Source organism: Neofelis nebulosa, chromosome 15, assembly GCF_028018385.1.
Source record: "Neofelis nebulosa isolate mNeoNeb1 chromosome 15, mNeoNeb1.pri, whole genome shotgun sequence".
In the NCBI taxonomy this organism is placed as follows: domain Eukaryota; kingdom Metazoa; phylum Chordata; class Mammalia; order Carnivora; family Felidae; genus Neofelis; species Neofelis nebulosa.
The window spans coordinates 38067395-38084864 of NC_080796.1; the positions used below are offsets into that span (position 1 = coordinate 38067395).

General features: G+C 43.5%; 1 protein-coding gene across 1 annotated transcript; it reads left to right on the top strand.

Annotated features, from left to right (window-relative positions):
• The first annotated feature begins 3251 nt into the window (after positions 1-3251).
• Positions 3252-16240, top strand: NEK2 (NIMA related kinase 2). Its single transcript, XM_058700526.1, has 8 exons — positions 3252-3594; positions 4691-4908; positions 5425-5665; positions 7746-7828; positions 8562-8688; positions 9532-9748; positions 11201-11326; positions 15392-16240. The coding sequence occupies exons 1-8, from the start codon at positions 3499-3501 to the stop codon at positions 15616-15618; spliced, it is 1335 nt and encodes a 444-aa protein (XP_058556509.1). The 5' UTR covers positions 3252-3498; the 3' UTR covers positions 15619-16240.
• The last annotated feature ends 1230 nt before the right edge of the window (positions 16241-17470 follow it).

Genomic DNA, 17470 nt, shown 5'->3' on the forward strand with positions numbered 1-17470 from the left:
TATGTTCTGGGCACGTTTTGTTGATACTGCAGTGAACCAAATAAACAACAACAAAATCATATGCCTTAGTCATTTAAGACAAAGAAGATGGCGAGTAGAACAAATTTGGGGCAAAGATCAGGAGCTTGATTTTGAACATGTTAAGTTGGAGATACCCATTAGTCTCCTAACTAGCTTCTTTTCAAAATTTGTTGGTGCCTTTGGGAACAATGTAGGGCACTGGTGAGGAGAAAACACGGACATAGGGCAGATAATCTCTTTATTTGGGATTTCACCACGTTTGAATTAAAATGGACAACATGAAAAAGTCTGTGAAGACAGTGAACTAGACCTTGGGTGTGAGAGAGAAGTTCAAGCCTTGGCCCCATTCTCATGGAACTGCTCAGCTCTTAGTAATCTCAGCTCTTAGTAATCTCAGCTCTTAGTAATCTCAGTTTCTGTCTCAATTCTTTGTTTTCTTCATTCTGACCACAGTTTGTAATGGTTGAATTTCTCCGCACATGATGTACACAAGTGTATGTACCTCCTTCACCTCCAGAACTGCATGTGAGTCCTCCTCACTGGGGTATCTCTATCACCCGGCAGGGTCTCAATTTATATTTGCTGAAGGATGAGTTGTGTTGTAATAGGTCAGATAAGATAGATATACATGAGAAGCTAGTGATATAGGCTAGTATCTGGCATATTCTAAATGAGTAAAAAGCACAGTTAATTCCTCTTTTAGGAGACCACAGTGGGTTAGAGGCAGTCAGGGAAATCTTCAGGGAAGAAACTGGGAGTGAGCTGAGTCTTAAAAAAAACGAATGGTGGAAAACGAAGGAAGGAGAGAGGAAGTGATGGGGGAAGGGATGTTTCTTGTAAAGGGTTCCTGAACGACCTCCATATGCTCCTCTGCCTCCACGGTCTCTGCTCTAGTGGCTAGTGGTCTCTGCTGCATTGTCCTGCCCCTGACTGGATTACCTGGGCGATCTCCATGGGAAGGACAGTGTTGCAGAGACCCGCCCACACCCGCTTTCCACCTGTCCACCCTCCCCTGTCTCTTCTTTAATGACCACCTAGCATATAGATGCCTATCATTATGCCTGGCACGTAGTAAGTGCTCAACAAATATAAATATTTTTTTCAATGAACATATGTGTCTAGAGGCCCCTCTCCATAATCTTGGGATGGATTTTCCCCAATATTCTCTGCCATCGGGCTGGGGCACTTGAAACATGAGCACTTCAGGGCTCACATCAAATCCTTGAATGATTATTAATAAGCTACTTTCTCATACTTTCATTTAACAAAGATTTGTTGCATGCCTCCGGGATTTATGTTGGCTGCAAGGAGCTTAGAGCTGAACTACCATGAGACCCATGTAAACAAATAATGATAAAGTAAGTGTTGACTTATGTACAAAGTGGTCTGTGAACACTGTAGATGGAGAAATTGCTTGTTTTAGCACGTTAGAAGAGGCTTCCTGGAAAATAGGAAAGAAAGCTGGCATTGAATATCGAAAGACAAGTTGTGTCCTCTAGACAGACATGGGGTGGTGGAGTGGTTAGGGGAGTAGGTTGGACAGTATTCCAGGCACATGGTATAACAGGTTCAAAGGTGATCGTGGGTGGCGGTGGTAGTTGAGAAAGTATGCCAGGTTTGGGGAATTGGGGCAAAGCATGAGAGTAGAAGCGTGGCCAGAGAGAAGGTATAGGACTGGATTTGGGGCAGGCCAGCCAAAGAGCCCCATGGATGTCTATCTTTAAGAGGTACTAAAGTAAAAAATACAATGCCAATTAACTCAGCCACTTGTAGCTCCTTACATAACTTTTGAAACCTAAATTGGCCTTATTCCCTGAAGTAAGACAGTGTTCTTGAATGTTACTTAAAAATTCTTCTGGCTGGCAATTCCAATTATGCTATATTCGGTGTATGTAATAAATTCCTTATTGTTAATATAAAGAGGTTTGTAATTCTCATTAATAGAAAAGCAAGTTCCTTTCAATTTCATGCTGAACAGATATTTAAAGAAAATTGACCTATTTATGCACTGCCAGATTATTAGCTTTCTGGTAATGGGCTCCATCCAGGGCTGACCCCCTCTCCCAGGTAGAAATGGGACTGTTGCATCTGACTGGGTGAGCTGGGTGCCCAGAAGAGGCTATGTCTAATGAAGTATTGTCAATTAATTGTTTGACACCCCCAGATAACCTATTTGGTAGCTTTTACTAATAAAAGAAATTTTCATAGGAGTCTTTTTTTTAATGTTTTATTTTTATTTTTGAGAGAGAGAGAGGGAGAGAGAGAGACAGTGTGTGTGAACGGAGAAAGGGCAGAGAGAGAGAGAGAGAGAGAGAGAGAGAGAGAAAGGGAGTTGTAGAATCCAAAGCCGGCTCCAGGCTGTCAGCACAGAACCTGACACTGGAGTTTAAACCCACAAACCCTGAGATCATGACCTGAGCCAAACTCAGATGCTTCACCCTCTGAGCCGCCCATGGGCCCCTTTTGTAGGAGTCTTAAAGGTAAACTCAACTAGCTCTGCCTCAGAGCCACCATATTCTCCTGGGTATTTCAGGACTTCCGTATTCTATATTGAGGTTTTGCACACATCCTGAGGTTTTGCACACACCCTGTGCTTGTTAAACAGGACTCTAAATTTGGTGTTCAAAAAGGTAGTCTCTCTAATGATGGTTACACCCTAAAGTCATGTGTAAGCTTTAAATCATCTCTATGAGTATCCACTGTTTTTAAATTGATTCTTCTCTTCCCGACCGTTAGGCCTAAAAGAGATAATCTAACTTTTCTGTGCTTTCCTTTCCTCATGGGAAACAACACGAATTCCTGCATTATAGGTTTGTGTTGAGGAATGAACGAGACAACACACGCATAGTGGCTGGCACAGTCCCCAACCATAGCCTGCCCGGGTTCGCGCCCCCTTCGGAGTGGTTCTGTACTTTTCATCTCGGTTCTCAGCTCCCACGAAGTCTTCCGTGTGACCCCGCCTAGGCTCAGGGTTCAGGAACCTAAGAGAAGGGCATGTGCACAGAAGAGTGGGTAGTGTGAGGGGTCAGGGTGCAAAGATCAGAAGGCAGCTGGTGGCAGCAGCGTGCAAAGAAGTCCAAGAAGACGTCTGTGGACTTCGATTACTTGGGCGAGCTCCGCTGGAAGGACAGAGGTGAGGAGATCCGCCCACACCCGCTTTCCACCCCTGCCCGCCTTTGGTTTAGCTCCGCCCCTTTCTCCCTAGAAGGGGGATAGCGGCGGACGCGGACACCGAGGCGGACAACGGTTGCCTAGCGAAACGCTTTTCCCAAGATGCCTAGGTTGTTGTGTTCTTTTAGCCAATCAGAGAGGCGAAGCGGCCTCACCGTGGGCCAATAGGCTGCCAGGCCGGGGCCCGCGTCGGTTAAACCGGGCTGGAGACTGGAGTGGCCAGATAGGTAGTGTGGCTAGGACAGGTCTCCGAGTCGGCGGAGAGATCTGCGGGAGACCAGCGGGAAACGTCCGGGGGGCCCGGCCATGCCAAGTCGGGCGGAGGACTACGAGGTGCTGTACACCATTGGCGCGGGCTCCTACGGCCGCTGCCAGAAGATCCGGAGGAAGAGCGACGGCAAGGTGAGAGCGGGCAGCCTCCCTGTTTCCGCCCCTGCTGCGGTCGCACCCGCCCGCGGCGAGCGCCCTTGGCCCCCGGGTGGCGGGAGAGCGAGAGGCTTGGGGCTGTGGGTCTCCAGGGCGGGGTGCCTGGAAGAGGCCATCTCTTCCAGGTCTGTGTCTGTCCTGGCTCGCTCAAGGGCTGGGACCCTGAGTGTTTTGAGATGTATCTATGTATCTCTACTTTTTTCTTTCTCTTCCCTGTCCCTCTTTCCTGCTTTGACTTGCTAAGGGCCTCCCTTTAGTGACAGGTGGCTGAGTCTTGAGTTCTATTCAGAGAAGAGTATCCCTCTCGGACGTGGGAAAGAGGCAGGACCCCCAGAACCTGGAGCTTTTTGTCTTGCAGTCAGAGCTCACTTAAAATATCCATTACTTGGATTATTGGATTGTTATTTTCCAGTGTGTGTAGGTAGACCTTATACAGGAGGAAACAATGGAGAGGAAACTGCCTGGCTGCTGACGGAAGGATCTTTACTAAGGGCTCTCACCCTGGAAAACTTTGACCGGTTGGACAGTGGGAATGGTCAGGGACTTTGCCTCTGCTCCAGCTTTGACCCAAGTACCTTTTGCTACTGAGGGTAGGGGGTTGGAGGAGGCCTAATGTGACTCCACCTCTCTCCCATGGCATCATTTACCCCTTGAAAACTAAGGGAAGATTATGGAAATGAACTCGGGTTTCTTAAGTTCATTGAACTAAATTAGATGGTAATGACAGTGGTGCTCTATTTAATAGAGAAGTAACTTAAAAAAATTTTTTTTAATGTTTATTTATTATTGAGGGACAGAGACAGTGCACTAGCCGGGGAGGGGCAGAGAATGAGGGAGACACAGAATCCGAAGCAGGCTCCAGGCTCTGAGCTGTCAGCACAGAGCCCGATGCACAGCTCAAACTCATGAACCGTGAGATCATGACCTGAGCCAAAGTCAGACACTTAACCGACTGAACCATCCAGGCGCCCCTGAGAGAAGTAACTTTTAAAAGTTTAAAATTTTGGAACGTTCATTCTTTGTCTTTGAGTATGTAATGAGTTCATTCATACCTTGGAAATTCTTACTTCAGATACTAGTTTGGAAAGAACTTGACTATGGCTCCATGACAGAAGCTGAGAAACAGATGCTTGTTTCTGAAGTGAATTTACTCCGTGAACTGAAACATCCGAACATTGTCCGTTACTATGATCGAATTATTGACCGAACCAACACCACACTGTACATTGTAATGGAATATTGCGAAGGAGGGGACCTGGCTAGTGTAATTACAAAGGGAACCAAGGAAAGGTAAATTCATCTTTTATTTTATTTTATTTTTTTTTAAATGTTTTAATTATTTTGGAGACAGAGAGAGAGCAATGAACGGGGGAGGGTCAGAGAGAGAGGGAGACACAGAATCCGAAGCAGGCTCCAGGCTCTGAGCTGTCAGCACAGAGCCCGACGCGGGGCTCGAACCCACGGACTGTGAGATCATGACCTGAGCCGAAGTCGGATGCTTAACCGACTGAGCCACCCAGGCGCCCCGGTAAATTCATCTTTTAAATGTAAGCTGAAAATGGGCCAAGTTTCATTTCTGTTAAGCATCCTAGTTTAGGATTGGGGATGAAGTAGTTAGTTATGTGGAAGACTGTTCTTGTATTTGTTCTGTGAGTCCACAGCACTTTAGGATCAACACCCATACCTTATCTTGAAAATAATTTATTTCCCTAGTTGTACACTCTGAAAACTAGATACTTCACATTATCCCATCTTTTTAGTGTTCTTATTCAGAAGTCATATGCTGTGTAACTGCTTTGGTTTCAGACAATACTTAGATGAAGAATTTGTTCTTCGAGTGATGACTCAGTTGACGTTGGCCCTAAAGGAATGTCACAGACGAAGCGACAGTGGTCATACCGTGCTGCATCGGGATCTGAAACCAGCCAATGTTTTCCTGGATGGCAAGCAAAACGTTAAGCTTGGAGACTTTGGGCTAGCTAGAATATTAAACCATGATACGAGTTTTGCAAAAACATTTGTTGGCACACCGTATTATATGTCTCCTGTGAGTATTTCAGAACTTAGATACTTTTTAAACATCCTAACGCTAAGCATTCAGTGGAGGGAAATTGAGGGTTTTGTTTATTTGTTTGCTTAGTAATATACAATAGTGAGGAATGAATACTGTTCATTTGGAATTTATATTTTTTCCAAATGGACCACCAGACTCTTAAACTCCTCCATATCAACAATTAAAGTGAAGCTTTTATTGAATGGCTACCATGTGCCAAGTTCTGGGATTACGAAGATGAGATAGGTTTTGTCTCTGTTCTCAAAAGCAACATGGGCCCTGTATAACACCTTGGACTCATTTAGAGTGTTTGTTCAAGACGCAGAGCCCTGGGCCCCAAACCCAGATCCAGTGGATCCGGATCCATCTGGATCTCTGGGTGTCTGGAACAGTTCTTGCACTCTGCGCTTTTGTTTTCCCTTCCACTTTTCATTTTGAACATTGCCTTTCAGTAGACTCTCTAGGTGATTCTTGTGTATGGAGATTCAGGGCTTACTTCAGATAATGTGTTTTTACAGTGTTAGTTTCTTGTACTTGTGTTTTTGTTGTTGTTGTTGCCTTTTCCTACAGTGGAGCTGCAGCGGACCCACTTTACTTATCTGTTCTCTCTGTTGCTAGATATTTTGTTTCCAGAATTTCTTACCATTCTAAGGAGCACTGCTCTGCACATCTTTGAATGCATTATTCATTCTTCCTTTTTGGTTATTTCCTTGGCATGTAGCTCTCAGAAGGGTATGAACTAGGTCAAAGGGTATGAACTGTTTATGACTCTAGATATTACCTGATGGCTGTTAAAAGCTTGAAGCACTGGGGCGCCTGGGTGGCTCAGTCGGTTAAGCGTACGACTTCAGCTCAGGTCACGATCTCGCAGTCCGTGAGTTCGAGCCCCGTGTCGAGCTCTGGGCTGATGGCTCGGAGCCTGGAGCCTGCTTCCGATTCTGTGTCTCCCTCTCTCTCTGCCCCTCCCCTGTTCATGCTCTGTCTCTCTGTCTCAAAAATAAATAAACATTAAAAAAAAAATTAAAAAAAATATTTAAAAAAAAATAAAAGCTTGAAGCAGTAAGTGCTATCACTAATGTGTTGTTTTTGACTAAGATTAGACATTGCCAGAACAGTGTCGTTTTCGCACTGGATCAGATTCTAAATAGAAAGCCTTTAACATAAAGGAAAATTACCCAAAAGTGGTTCTTGGAAAATTTGAAACCTGTGTAATTCTTTTGTTCCTTTTCCCTCCTGCCCTTGTAATTAGATCGGTTCAGCCTTCCCTAAGGCATTGATTGTCAGGAAGTGGTATCAGACTCACCTGTTGGAGTTTAGAACACCAAGAAGCTTCCTGAAGGTTTTGGTACTACTTCTGTGCCCATTGTTGACAATAAGAACTATGGTAGACTAATACTGTAAGTGTGGAAGAAAGGAAAATACTTAAAATAGGAAATGAGAATACTAGTTAATACTGTGATTTATACTGTGGACTAAGAGAAAAATACATAAATGGATAATTCAATTAGCCATTTATGTCTATATACATTTACATGTGCACCAGATATATGTTTTGGTTATTCTGAAATTTTCTCTGGGTTTTTATTTCATTTTATTTTATTTTTTGCTCTGGTTCTTTCAAAATGGAGTTGCTACATTATGCATGCCTTGAGGGTAGAGGTCTCATATTCACCTTTGAATTATCAGCACCTGCTCTATTGTAACACAATAACATTTGTGAGTGAAATGAATGTGAAAGTGAAATGAATGTGAGTGAAATGAAGTGAATGAATTATATGCGATAAAGTATATTAGGATAAGATCGTTGCCTTTTTTCCATTATAAATTTGAAGATAAAATGTAAAGTACCATCTTTTTTACTGTGGTATAAGATCTGACATAAACTGGATCTGTCTTTTGAATCTGATATTTTTGTACAGATAGAAAATGTTTTCCTTTTTTTTCCTTTTTTCTTCTCCAGGGCAATATTACCAAATGTTAAGGTTCCATTTTCGTTTCAGGTTATTTTGTAAGTTTTACAACAAAATAAACTTTTCACTCCTCCTACACTTTTACCCTTTTTTTCCCCCTTTAGGAGCAGATGAATCGCATGTCCTACAATGAGAAATCGGACATCTGGTCGCTGGGTTGTTTGCTGTATGAATTGTGTGCATTAATGTAAGTGTGAGGAAAACAGCCTTCTGGTCTGAAGTTTATACTCACAGAGGTTTGTCCCCTTTCACTGGGTTCAGCTTTTTGAGCATCCATGCATATTTGAGCCTGAAAGAATCATGTTGGGTTAAAATTAACATAGATGGACGGGTTAAAAAAATTATTTGCAAATTAATAATATAACCCCTGAGGCTGGTTCATGCTTTTAACCTGGAAAGATGGTTCCCTTGCTAGACTGATACTTAGCTCAAGGGAGAGCACATCGTCCAGGCTTGTGGAAGAAATGAAACAAAAATCCAGGGGAGAGGCCTGGGAATCTGGAGAACTAAAAACAGCTCTCATTCTTTGCCATTTTTTTTCTTTGCCTCCTCTTTGTTTCCTCCTAAACTATTCTGTAGAGCAGCGGTTCTCAGCCAGGGAGCAGGAAACAGTTTTGTACTCCAGGGGACATTTGACAACATCTGGAGGCATTTTCGGGTGTCACAGCTAGGGAGAGCTCCGGCATCTCGTGAATAGAGGCCAGCAATGCTACGAAACATACCACATGCACAAACCACATGCACATACCCCCCTAACAAACATCATGTGACCCTGAATGTCAGTTATGCCAAGGGTGGGCAGCTTAGCTAGGGATGACAATCCCAAAAGAAACATGAACACAAACTGCAGCTTGAACTGTGCTTTTGATTTGGCTCCTATTATATATTTTCATTTCTACATTAAAAAAAATTTTCCCCAGGCCTCCGTTTACAGCTTTCAACCAGAAAGAACTAGCTGGGAAGATTAGAGAAGGCAAATTCAGGCGAATTCCATACCGTTACTCTGATGAATTGAATGACATTATTACAAGGATGTTAAATTTAAAGGTAAAGAGTGTAAGATTACATTGTCTACTTCTGTCTCTCAATTTCTCTCTTGAAGCAGTGTGACTGAAGAAGCATTAGCTATAGTTCCTCAGCTAAATCTACCCTGTTAAGGGAAGTGAAAACATGTAAATTTGGCAAGTTGTACATCCTTGCCGGCCTACCTTCTGTGCTTTCTTCGTGCCTCCTCCCTCTCTCTGCCACACTAACAGATGGTGGCTAGCAAAACAGGATTGCAGAAAAGCTCCAAATCCTCAGTTCCCTTGCCTACCTCAAAGCGGCAGGTGGTAAGGGAAGGGGCCACAAATCAAACTTCATTACCCAGCCTCTCGCTCCAACCGAGAGATTAGAGACCAGAGATGGAGTGGGGGAGGGGAAATAAATAAAGAGATTGTGTGGAAAAGACCTGGTCCTGGGATGGGGAGGAAGATGTCCTAGGGTCAGGTTGATGTGAGAGTAGGAGTTAAATGCTGTGGAATTACAAAGAAGGAAAATGGTGAAATAAATAGGACTGAAGGTTGGTAAGGGAGGGTCTTGCTTAAAGTAGTTTTGAGATACAAGGGCAGCACTTGCCCTAAAGCAGCCCTGGCATGCCACCAAGCACCAGCTCAGGGATTGAAAGGTTAAGGGGGAAAAAAGGTTAGTTAACGTCTGCATTACCTTGTGGACCCAGAACCTCATGGGTTAAAGCCACTAGTGAAGTTCACCTTTCTAGGTGTTTAAGACCCATCCATAAAGCCCTTTCTTTTGTCTTAGAAATGTATGCTGTTTTTAACGTACCTGCGCTTTTCGGATGAGTATTCTGTTATGAACTCTGACTGCAACACTGAACATTGTTCCCCCCAGGATTACCATCGACCTTCTGTTGAAGAAATTCTTGAGAATCCTTTGATAGCAGACTTAGTTGCAGAAGAGCAAAGAAGAAATCCTGAGAGAAGAGGGCGGCGGTTGGAACCGGAGAAGTTACAGGATTCTAGCCCTGTCTCGGGAGAGCTGAAACTAAAGGAAATACAGTTACAGGAGCGGGAGCGAGCCCTCAAAGCACGAGAAGAAAGGCTGGAGCGTAAGTCTGAATGGGGGCAAAGCAAGGGAGCGCCACAGAGGGCTGTTCTGATGTGTGTGAAATCTCTCTGAACAGAGTATTTGATACGTCGATGTTCTATCAGAGCATTCTGATAAATCCTTGAGACACCGAAATACGTATTGGAAAATAGTAAATGAAGCTTGCCGGCACTTCCCTGTTGAGCCTCTTTCTTTCAGATCGAGTGCTCTTATAGTGTCGGTCACTAACTGTGATGACCCTGACGCAGTAGCCATTATATGTTACTGTGGAGCTACTTTTTCTTTCTCTTCTTTAATATATTTATACCCTACATTGTTTCCATCAGAAAAGAGGGTTTAAGCATTTGCTGCCTTCCATAATAAAAACCATCGCTTCTAACTTCTGATATGGCTGGCCCAGTACAGCCCAGATGTAAAACTCTATTGCATGTGGGACTAGATATGTTTGGGCAATTCATTAAAGCATGTGGGTAAAGATGTTCTAGGTCTGTAAGTCTTAGTCTTGAGTAGTAACTGATTAGGTACTAATTAGTTTTTGATGCCGAAAGTCTGTCTACTTCACCAAAGTAAGAGCTGCTACCCAGGATGTAGATTAAGCAAAGTAGCAACAGCAGCGAGGCTCTTCATGTTAATGTCAAGGGCCAGGAGATGGAGTCATGACCGTCACCCGTCACCCTCACGGCTCACTTGATTTTGCTTCTGTGGCTTTATGCACATGCAGCTGAGAGATACCGTTCTATTTAAATGAACGTACAAGGCATCCCATACATGCATTCATGTTTTTACTTCCTGATGATAATTGTTTAGTGCTGTGAGCTCTGCTTTCTGGAGGAGTAGAACCTGCGCTTACCCAGAAACCTTTTTTTGATGCTTTGTCAAAAGAATTTGTAAAACAAAACTTTCATTAAAACTTTTCCCAATGTTTTGTGGTTTCATAGAGCAACTGAAGTCTGAACTTTCTGAATTCTGGGCCATGAATTAAAAAAATAGCCTTTGTTACTGATCTAAAGAAGTACCTCCCGAGTTGTGGTTTATTTCTGCTTCTATTTGGGTGCTCTCATTGACCCAGAAGAAGGAGGGTTTGTTCTGTGAGGCTAGGCAATGCCCGGAAAGTGGACTATTGCCTGCTTTCAGTGCACAGCAGAGATGGCTTTCGTTGTTTATTTTCCCAAATGAGTTCCTCTCAGACAACATGACCAAAAGTTGATGCTGACCTTGTATTTGTGCTTAAACCAGTCCTTACGAGAAAACCTAAGACAACACACAACATACTAAAATGCTGAATCAAAACCTAGCAATAGGTTGACCAGGTTTATGGTACGGAACCTTTTGCACTGCTGGTCAGGCGTGCTAGGCTGCGTGATGAGGAAAAGTGGTAGGCTTACCAAATGTGAACCGTCTTAAACCCATAGCCACTTGTTAATATCTTTCTTGTTCCATTGCCTTTTTAAAGAGAAGGAACGTGAGCTTTGTGTCCGTGAGAGACTGGCAGAGGACAAGCTGGCCAGGGCAGAGAGTCTGTTGAAGAATTACAGCCTGCTGAAGGAGCAGAAGTTGCTGTGTCTGGCGGGGGGTCCAGGTATGAGAATTTGCTCCGCAAACAGAAGCTGCCACCACAGATGAAGAAATGGCACCGGTGTCGCTGCCGTGGGGCTTTGATAGCCCTTTTAATTTACGAAGTCTTGTATTTTAAGATGGAGTTCATTGAATATATGCATCTTCATAGAAATAATTTTGTTATAGCAACGATTTACTTAATGGGTTCATAGACTTGAGGCAATGAGCCATAATGATTTCATCTTCAATTTTATTTACCTCATGAAATTACGTGTTTAGTTTTTTTCCTACTTAGGTTTTAAAGCTAGGACACTTAAAAAAATGTGCATTTCAGATTTTTCTTTTGGTATATTACCAAAATTACTATACATTTCTCTTCATTTTCAAGCAAAAATCCTAGCATTTTACTCTTGCCACATGAGCAGATAATATGTGCCACATCTTTCATAGAAAGTATGGCTTAGGGGCACCTGGGTGGCTCAGTTGGTTAAGCATTGACTCTTGATTTTGGCTCAGGTCATGATCTCATAGTTTGGGAGTTTGAGCCCCACGTCAGGCTCTGAACTGACAGCGTGGAGCCTGCTTGGGATCCTCTCTCTCTCTCTCTCTCTCTCTCTCTCCCTCTCTCTCTCCCTGCCCCCCCCCCCACTGCTTCTCCCCCATTTGTGCTCTCCTTCTTTCCCGCTCTCTCAAAATAAATAAAAAAAAAAAAAAAAAGAAAGTATAGCTTAAAAGGTGTGATAAACTAACCATAGAATAGGCCATCACTTTTGGGTCTTTGCTAAGACCCCTGCAAATTGAAACATGTATTTGGGGCGCCTGGATGGCTCGGTTGGTTAAGCGTATAACTCTTGATTCTGGCTCAGGTCACGATCTCACAGTTTGTGAGATTGAGCCCCGTGTTGGGCTCTGCGCTGACAACGCAGAGCCTCCTTGGGATTCTCTCTCTCTGCCCCTCCTCCTCTCGCTCTTTGTCTAAAAATAAATAAATAAATGAACATTAAAAAAATTGAAACCTGTATTTGTGAAAATTCAGTTGGTTGATATCTACCTATGCTCTTTGTGTTTCCCTTGTTATTCAGAGTAGACGGTTTGTAGACAGTCAGCCTTCCCAGGGCCCTGCCTTCGTGGGCCCTGGCCTGTCGCTGTGCTCCAGTGAGAAGTGGTTGGTGGGTATATCAGCGAGCCAGTCTAATGGGCCTTCTCCATTTCACAGAAACCCTACGTCTTATTTACCCTACTTTTTAAAAAAAAAATTTTTTTTAAATGTTTTTATTTATTTTTGAGACAGAGACAGAACATGAGCAGGGGAGGGGCAGACACAGAATCCGAAGCAGGCTCCAGGGTCTGAGCTGTCAGCACAGAGCCCGACGTGGGGCTCGAACTCACAGACCATGAGATCATGACCTGAGCCGAAGTCGGACGCTTAACCGGCGAGGCCACCCAGGCACCCCATACCCTACTCTTTAAGATTATGGAAAGTGCAAAGCGTTAAACCTCTTTTCTCTAAATTTCTATGTGACATAAATTATTTTTTTTAAGTGTTTTGTTGGTTTTAAAAATTGAGTATCTGAATTTTCCAGTGAAACTTAGGCAGAGTTCTTATGGCTCCCTCCTACCATGTAGGACAGAGTTTGTGAGGGCTGTCATTTCCACCTGGAATAAATTGAGAGAGAATCTTGTCACTTCAGTGAGCATGATAGCATTTTGTAAATGGAACAGACAAAACTAAGTGAGTTTGATGGTTATAATAATATAGTGGTGAGTGATGGAAGTAAATGAAACAAGAATTATATAAAATTTAGGCTTCATCTCTTTTGAAATAACTTCTTTTTTCTCACTATTGCTACCTATTATTTCAGTATTTTTATAATATTTATTTCAGCTTTTCTCTTTATGCCCCGCCCGCCCCCCCCCCCCCCCCCCAAGACAAAGTAGGCTGAAATTGTAATCAATGTGGTAGAGTGAGGAGAAGTGTTCATCTGGGTGAGTTTCATGCGTCAAACCTGTTGTCCAGAGTTACGGAAGGCCCTGCTGGGTCGTCTCCTCCAGGGAAGGACTTGATTTACATCTTGCCCTGAGAGTCTGAACAAAGGCAGAAGAGAGCTCAAGCAGGATGATGCATTTCAGTGCAGGATGTATAAATAGTCGGGATCCACCTTGTTGCACATCGTGGCGAATACTTACATTACAGTGAGCTTTAGGAATCAAGTGTCCCCTTGGGGCTAGGAGGTACTTTATGGCTCTGAGCACTGAAAGCACCAAAAGCACGGAGCCTATCAGAATCATAAAATAAACAAAGCAGGAGGAAGCGGTGCCCTGGGCACTCAGGATGGCTGGAAGTATCCTCTCCCCACCCTCGGGCTAGAAAATTCCTGTGGAGGAAGATGTAAAGCATCAAACTCATCACAGTAAGCAGCAGCCTCTCTTTAAAAGCTCTTGGTCTATTTAATGAAATGCTAACTTTGGGAAATACTAATTCTTTCTCTAAACACTTCTTTCTTATAGAACTATCCCATCAATAGGATTTACAGTGTAAATGGTTGGCTTGTGAATGTATAGGTATTGGTGACCATAAGGGTGGATATCTTTCAAACAGCGGAGTTAAGTGTAAAAGCAATCAGGTTTGCTTTGCAGCAGGAACACTATGAAATAGGAGGTCCCAGGGCCGCCTGGGTGGCTCGGTAGGTTAATCGTCCGACTTCGGCTCAGGTCACGATCTCACGGTCTGTGAGTTCCAGCCCCGCGTCGGGCTCTGTGCTGACCGCTCAGAGCCTGGAGCCTGTTTCAGATTCTGTGTCTCCCTCTCTCTGACCCTCCCCTGTTCATGCTCTGTCTCTGTCTCAAAAATAAATAAACGTTAAAAAAAAAAAAAGAAAAAAAAAAAAGAAATAGGAGGTGCCAGGACAACTGGAAGGCAGCATTTCTCTGTGCAGCCAGCCCCTACCCTAGGGCCTTCCACTTGTTCCATCTAGAACATCTTCCTCAGAGAGCCACCTGGCTTCTTCCTTGTCTCTGCTCAAAAGTCCCCTTACTCTGCAGCTTTGATCCCCCAGCACTTCTGTCTCCCTTTCCAGTGTTACTTTTCCCCCACATATCACCTCAGATACTCCTCACACGTGCTAGTTTACTTGTTTGTGGTCCATCTCCCCCTACCGGAATGGGGCCTTTAGTCCACGATGGCCTGTACAGTGAGCTCAGTAAATATTTGAATGTATTTCCTTTAAACGAACACAAAGGAAAAATAAGAAGATTCTGGAATTCAAAACTGCAAGTCGCCACCCCCAGATAGTTCTGTCAGTAGCCAATAGTGTAGCCACCTCACGCAAATTTTTCTTCATGTAAAAGCTACAATTCACATATTTATCTCTTCCATGCTGACTTTGCTCAGGTCCCTTTTGAAACCAGTTTCTGGTCATTAAGCTGCTTTGAAACGAGTGTTCTTGAATGTTTAACCCAAACTATAGGTGCCATCTGTAAGAAAGACCTTCTGCTTCTTACTTTTCTGGAAGTTATGTGTTCTAGGTAGAATGGCACTTGTTTTCAAGGGTAGAAATAAATCACATTGATTTCCAAATTTTTGGTTGTGGCCCATAATCCCCAATGCATTTAACCTTAAGAGTTGATTGTTAAGAGGATAAAACATGTTCCTTGGCACATTTCAGGATTATTTTTCAATGCTGTGGGTTGAAAGGTTGATTGATTTCTGCCAGCATCATGCCCCTCACCCCCTATCCCAGAGAAAATAACACAGGTCCCCAGGTTTCAAATATGAACTGAATAAATATTTTGGGGAGCACCTACCTGGGTGGCTCAGTCGGTGAAGCAGCCAACTCTTGATGTCGGCTCAGGTCACGATTCACGGTTCCTGAGTTCAAGCCCCATGTCAGGCTCTGCACTGACTGTGTGGAGCCTGCTTGGGATTCTCTGTCTCTGCCCCTCCCCACTCGTGCTGGTGCATTTTCTCTCTCTCTCTCCCTGAAAAATAAGTAAAACATCCAAAAAAGAGAAAAAAAGAATAAATGTGTTTGAGAAGTCGGCTAAGTAAGTAGAGGCTGAACTTACTCTTTTTTTTTTCTTTCTAAAGAACTTTTTGATCTTCCATCCTCGATAATTAAGAAGAAAGTTCATTTCAGTGGGGAAAGTAAAGAGAATGTCAAGAGGAGTGAGAATTCTGAGAGTCTGCTCCCCTCCAAATCCAAGTGCAAAGACCTGAAGAAAAGGCTTCATGCTGCTCAGCTCCGCGCTCAAGCGTTGTCAGATATTGAAAAAAATTACCAGCTGAAAAGCAGGCAGATTCTGGGCATGCGCTAGCTTCTAGCCTCGCAGAGAGACACAGAGCTGTGTCCGTATTGAACATTGCCTGCCCTCGAAAGACTGATACTCAACTGCTGTAGCTTTGCTCACCTGGTTCCGTGAGCCGTGCCATTTTGTACAGTGACCCAGGCCTTGCTGGTTCTTCTGCAACCATTGTACAAAATGCCCACACCTTTCATTTCTCTCTCTTTTTTTTTTTTAAGAACACTTCATAGCAAGAATGACATTTTCTTCGTGGGTTGGGCTTTTAATCCTGGGTGTGATTACTACTGGAACGGGAAGCGTTACATTCTAAATGTTGGGAGAAAATAACGTCAGGGAAAAAAAGTACTTAGGGGTAGCTTTGAACTACTGAGTGTTGTGCTTGCGATAGTCGTGCCTAGATTCAAGGTTGTACATGTTTCTGAGCTTAGAACACCTAATTGGATACAGGTCGCTACTGCTGGGACATCTTGCTTGTAAGTATCCCATTGGTCTGCAGTGCCCATCTGTCACCTTTGGTGAAGTTCTTCACGGTGATGTCTGAAGTCTTCCTTTTTATCCTATTTGAGAGTGTATGAGCTGGCTGTCATTCACCTACCTGGGACTCACTAAATAAAAGAATTCTTTAGTTTTCCTATATTTATGTTTCTTGCATTTGTTGATCTCTTAGTTGAGGGAGTCTGTATTTATGATTCACAGGCATTGGCAGAAGAGGAGAGAACATCAGTCTCACGCTCACCGGGTTTTGCTCTCTGATGGTCTTTTACTCCCCATTTCATCAGTCTGTCTAAGCCGGCAGTCCTTAAGGAGGGGTGATTCCGCTGCCCCCCACGGGGGACATTTGGCAGTGTTTGGAGACTGATCATGGAGGGGGGCGGGGACTGCCTGCATGTAATGGGACTACGATGCACAGGACAGTGCCGTCACAAGATGTCAGTAGTGCACGCTTGAGAAATCTGATCTAGGCTAAAACTTGTTGAAACATACCCCACCCTGGAAGGAAACTTATTTTAGTTTTGATGGATTTTTTTTTTTTTTAATGTGTCTGACTTCTAATATGAATTAGCAGTGTTTGCTGTGCCTGCCACATTTTGCATGTGATGTTTTCCTAGCGATGCTATTCTTTCTGGCTTAATGAAATAAGACCGAATTATGAAGGGTTAATAATAAATGGGAAGAAACCGCTCCTGTATTGTTGGCTATTTTATTGCAGGTTTATCACACAGTTGATAATGCAGTGCCATCAAAGACAAATGATATTATCGAAACAATCAGAAACTGATATCCATGACTTTGTGGTATCCCCACAGATCAATCCCAGCAGGACCACTTTGATAAACATGTTAAGTATAATTTGTAGGGCCCAGTGTGAAATAGAAATGTAGGGCTCTTTGTTCAAAAAGCAGGAAACAAGTACCATTAAAAGTACAGGAAAAGACTTGTCCTCTCTTCCAAGGTCTCTGTCTCTGTTTATTGTGTTATTTGCTACTTAATGTTTTAAATAAAGAAAAAATTTTAAACTATTGTGAATTTTCATACTCCTCTTTTATATTGTGCCATGGCAGTTTTAAATGCAAATAGCACATTCTGCATATGTGTGGAATCACTGACCTGTAATTTGTATTCTGTGGCTCATCCAGGAGGGTGCCCCAAGCTGAGCATAAGAGACACAGATCCCTGTCACTGACATCTGGGGACCCCTGGCTGGTGCTTGCCAAGTTCTTTGTCCCTCCAGCCTCTGGAGCTACCAGTCCAGCCAGGCATCTCCCCCTCAGGCCACTGCCCCAGCATATGGCAGACAGGTCACTCCCAAGGATCTTTGCACCTCCAAGCTGGGATTTTCTTTGTACCTGCATAAGGGTTCCTG

Excerpts from the sequence above, each read along its gene's own strand:
- NEK2 (XM_058700526.1), top strand. The coding sequence starts at position 3,499 with ATGCCAAGTCGGGCGGAGGACTACGAGGTGCTGTACACCATTGGCGCG. Across the intron at positions 5,666-7,745 it reads CACCGTATTATATGTCTCCT|GAGCAGATGAATCGCATGTC; the intron begins GTGAGTATTTCA and ends TTCCCCCTTTAG. Across the intron at positions 7,829-8,561 it reads TATGAATTGTGTGCATTAAT|GCCTCCGTTTACAGCTTTCA; the intron begins GTAAGTGTGAGG and ends AATTTTCCCCAG.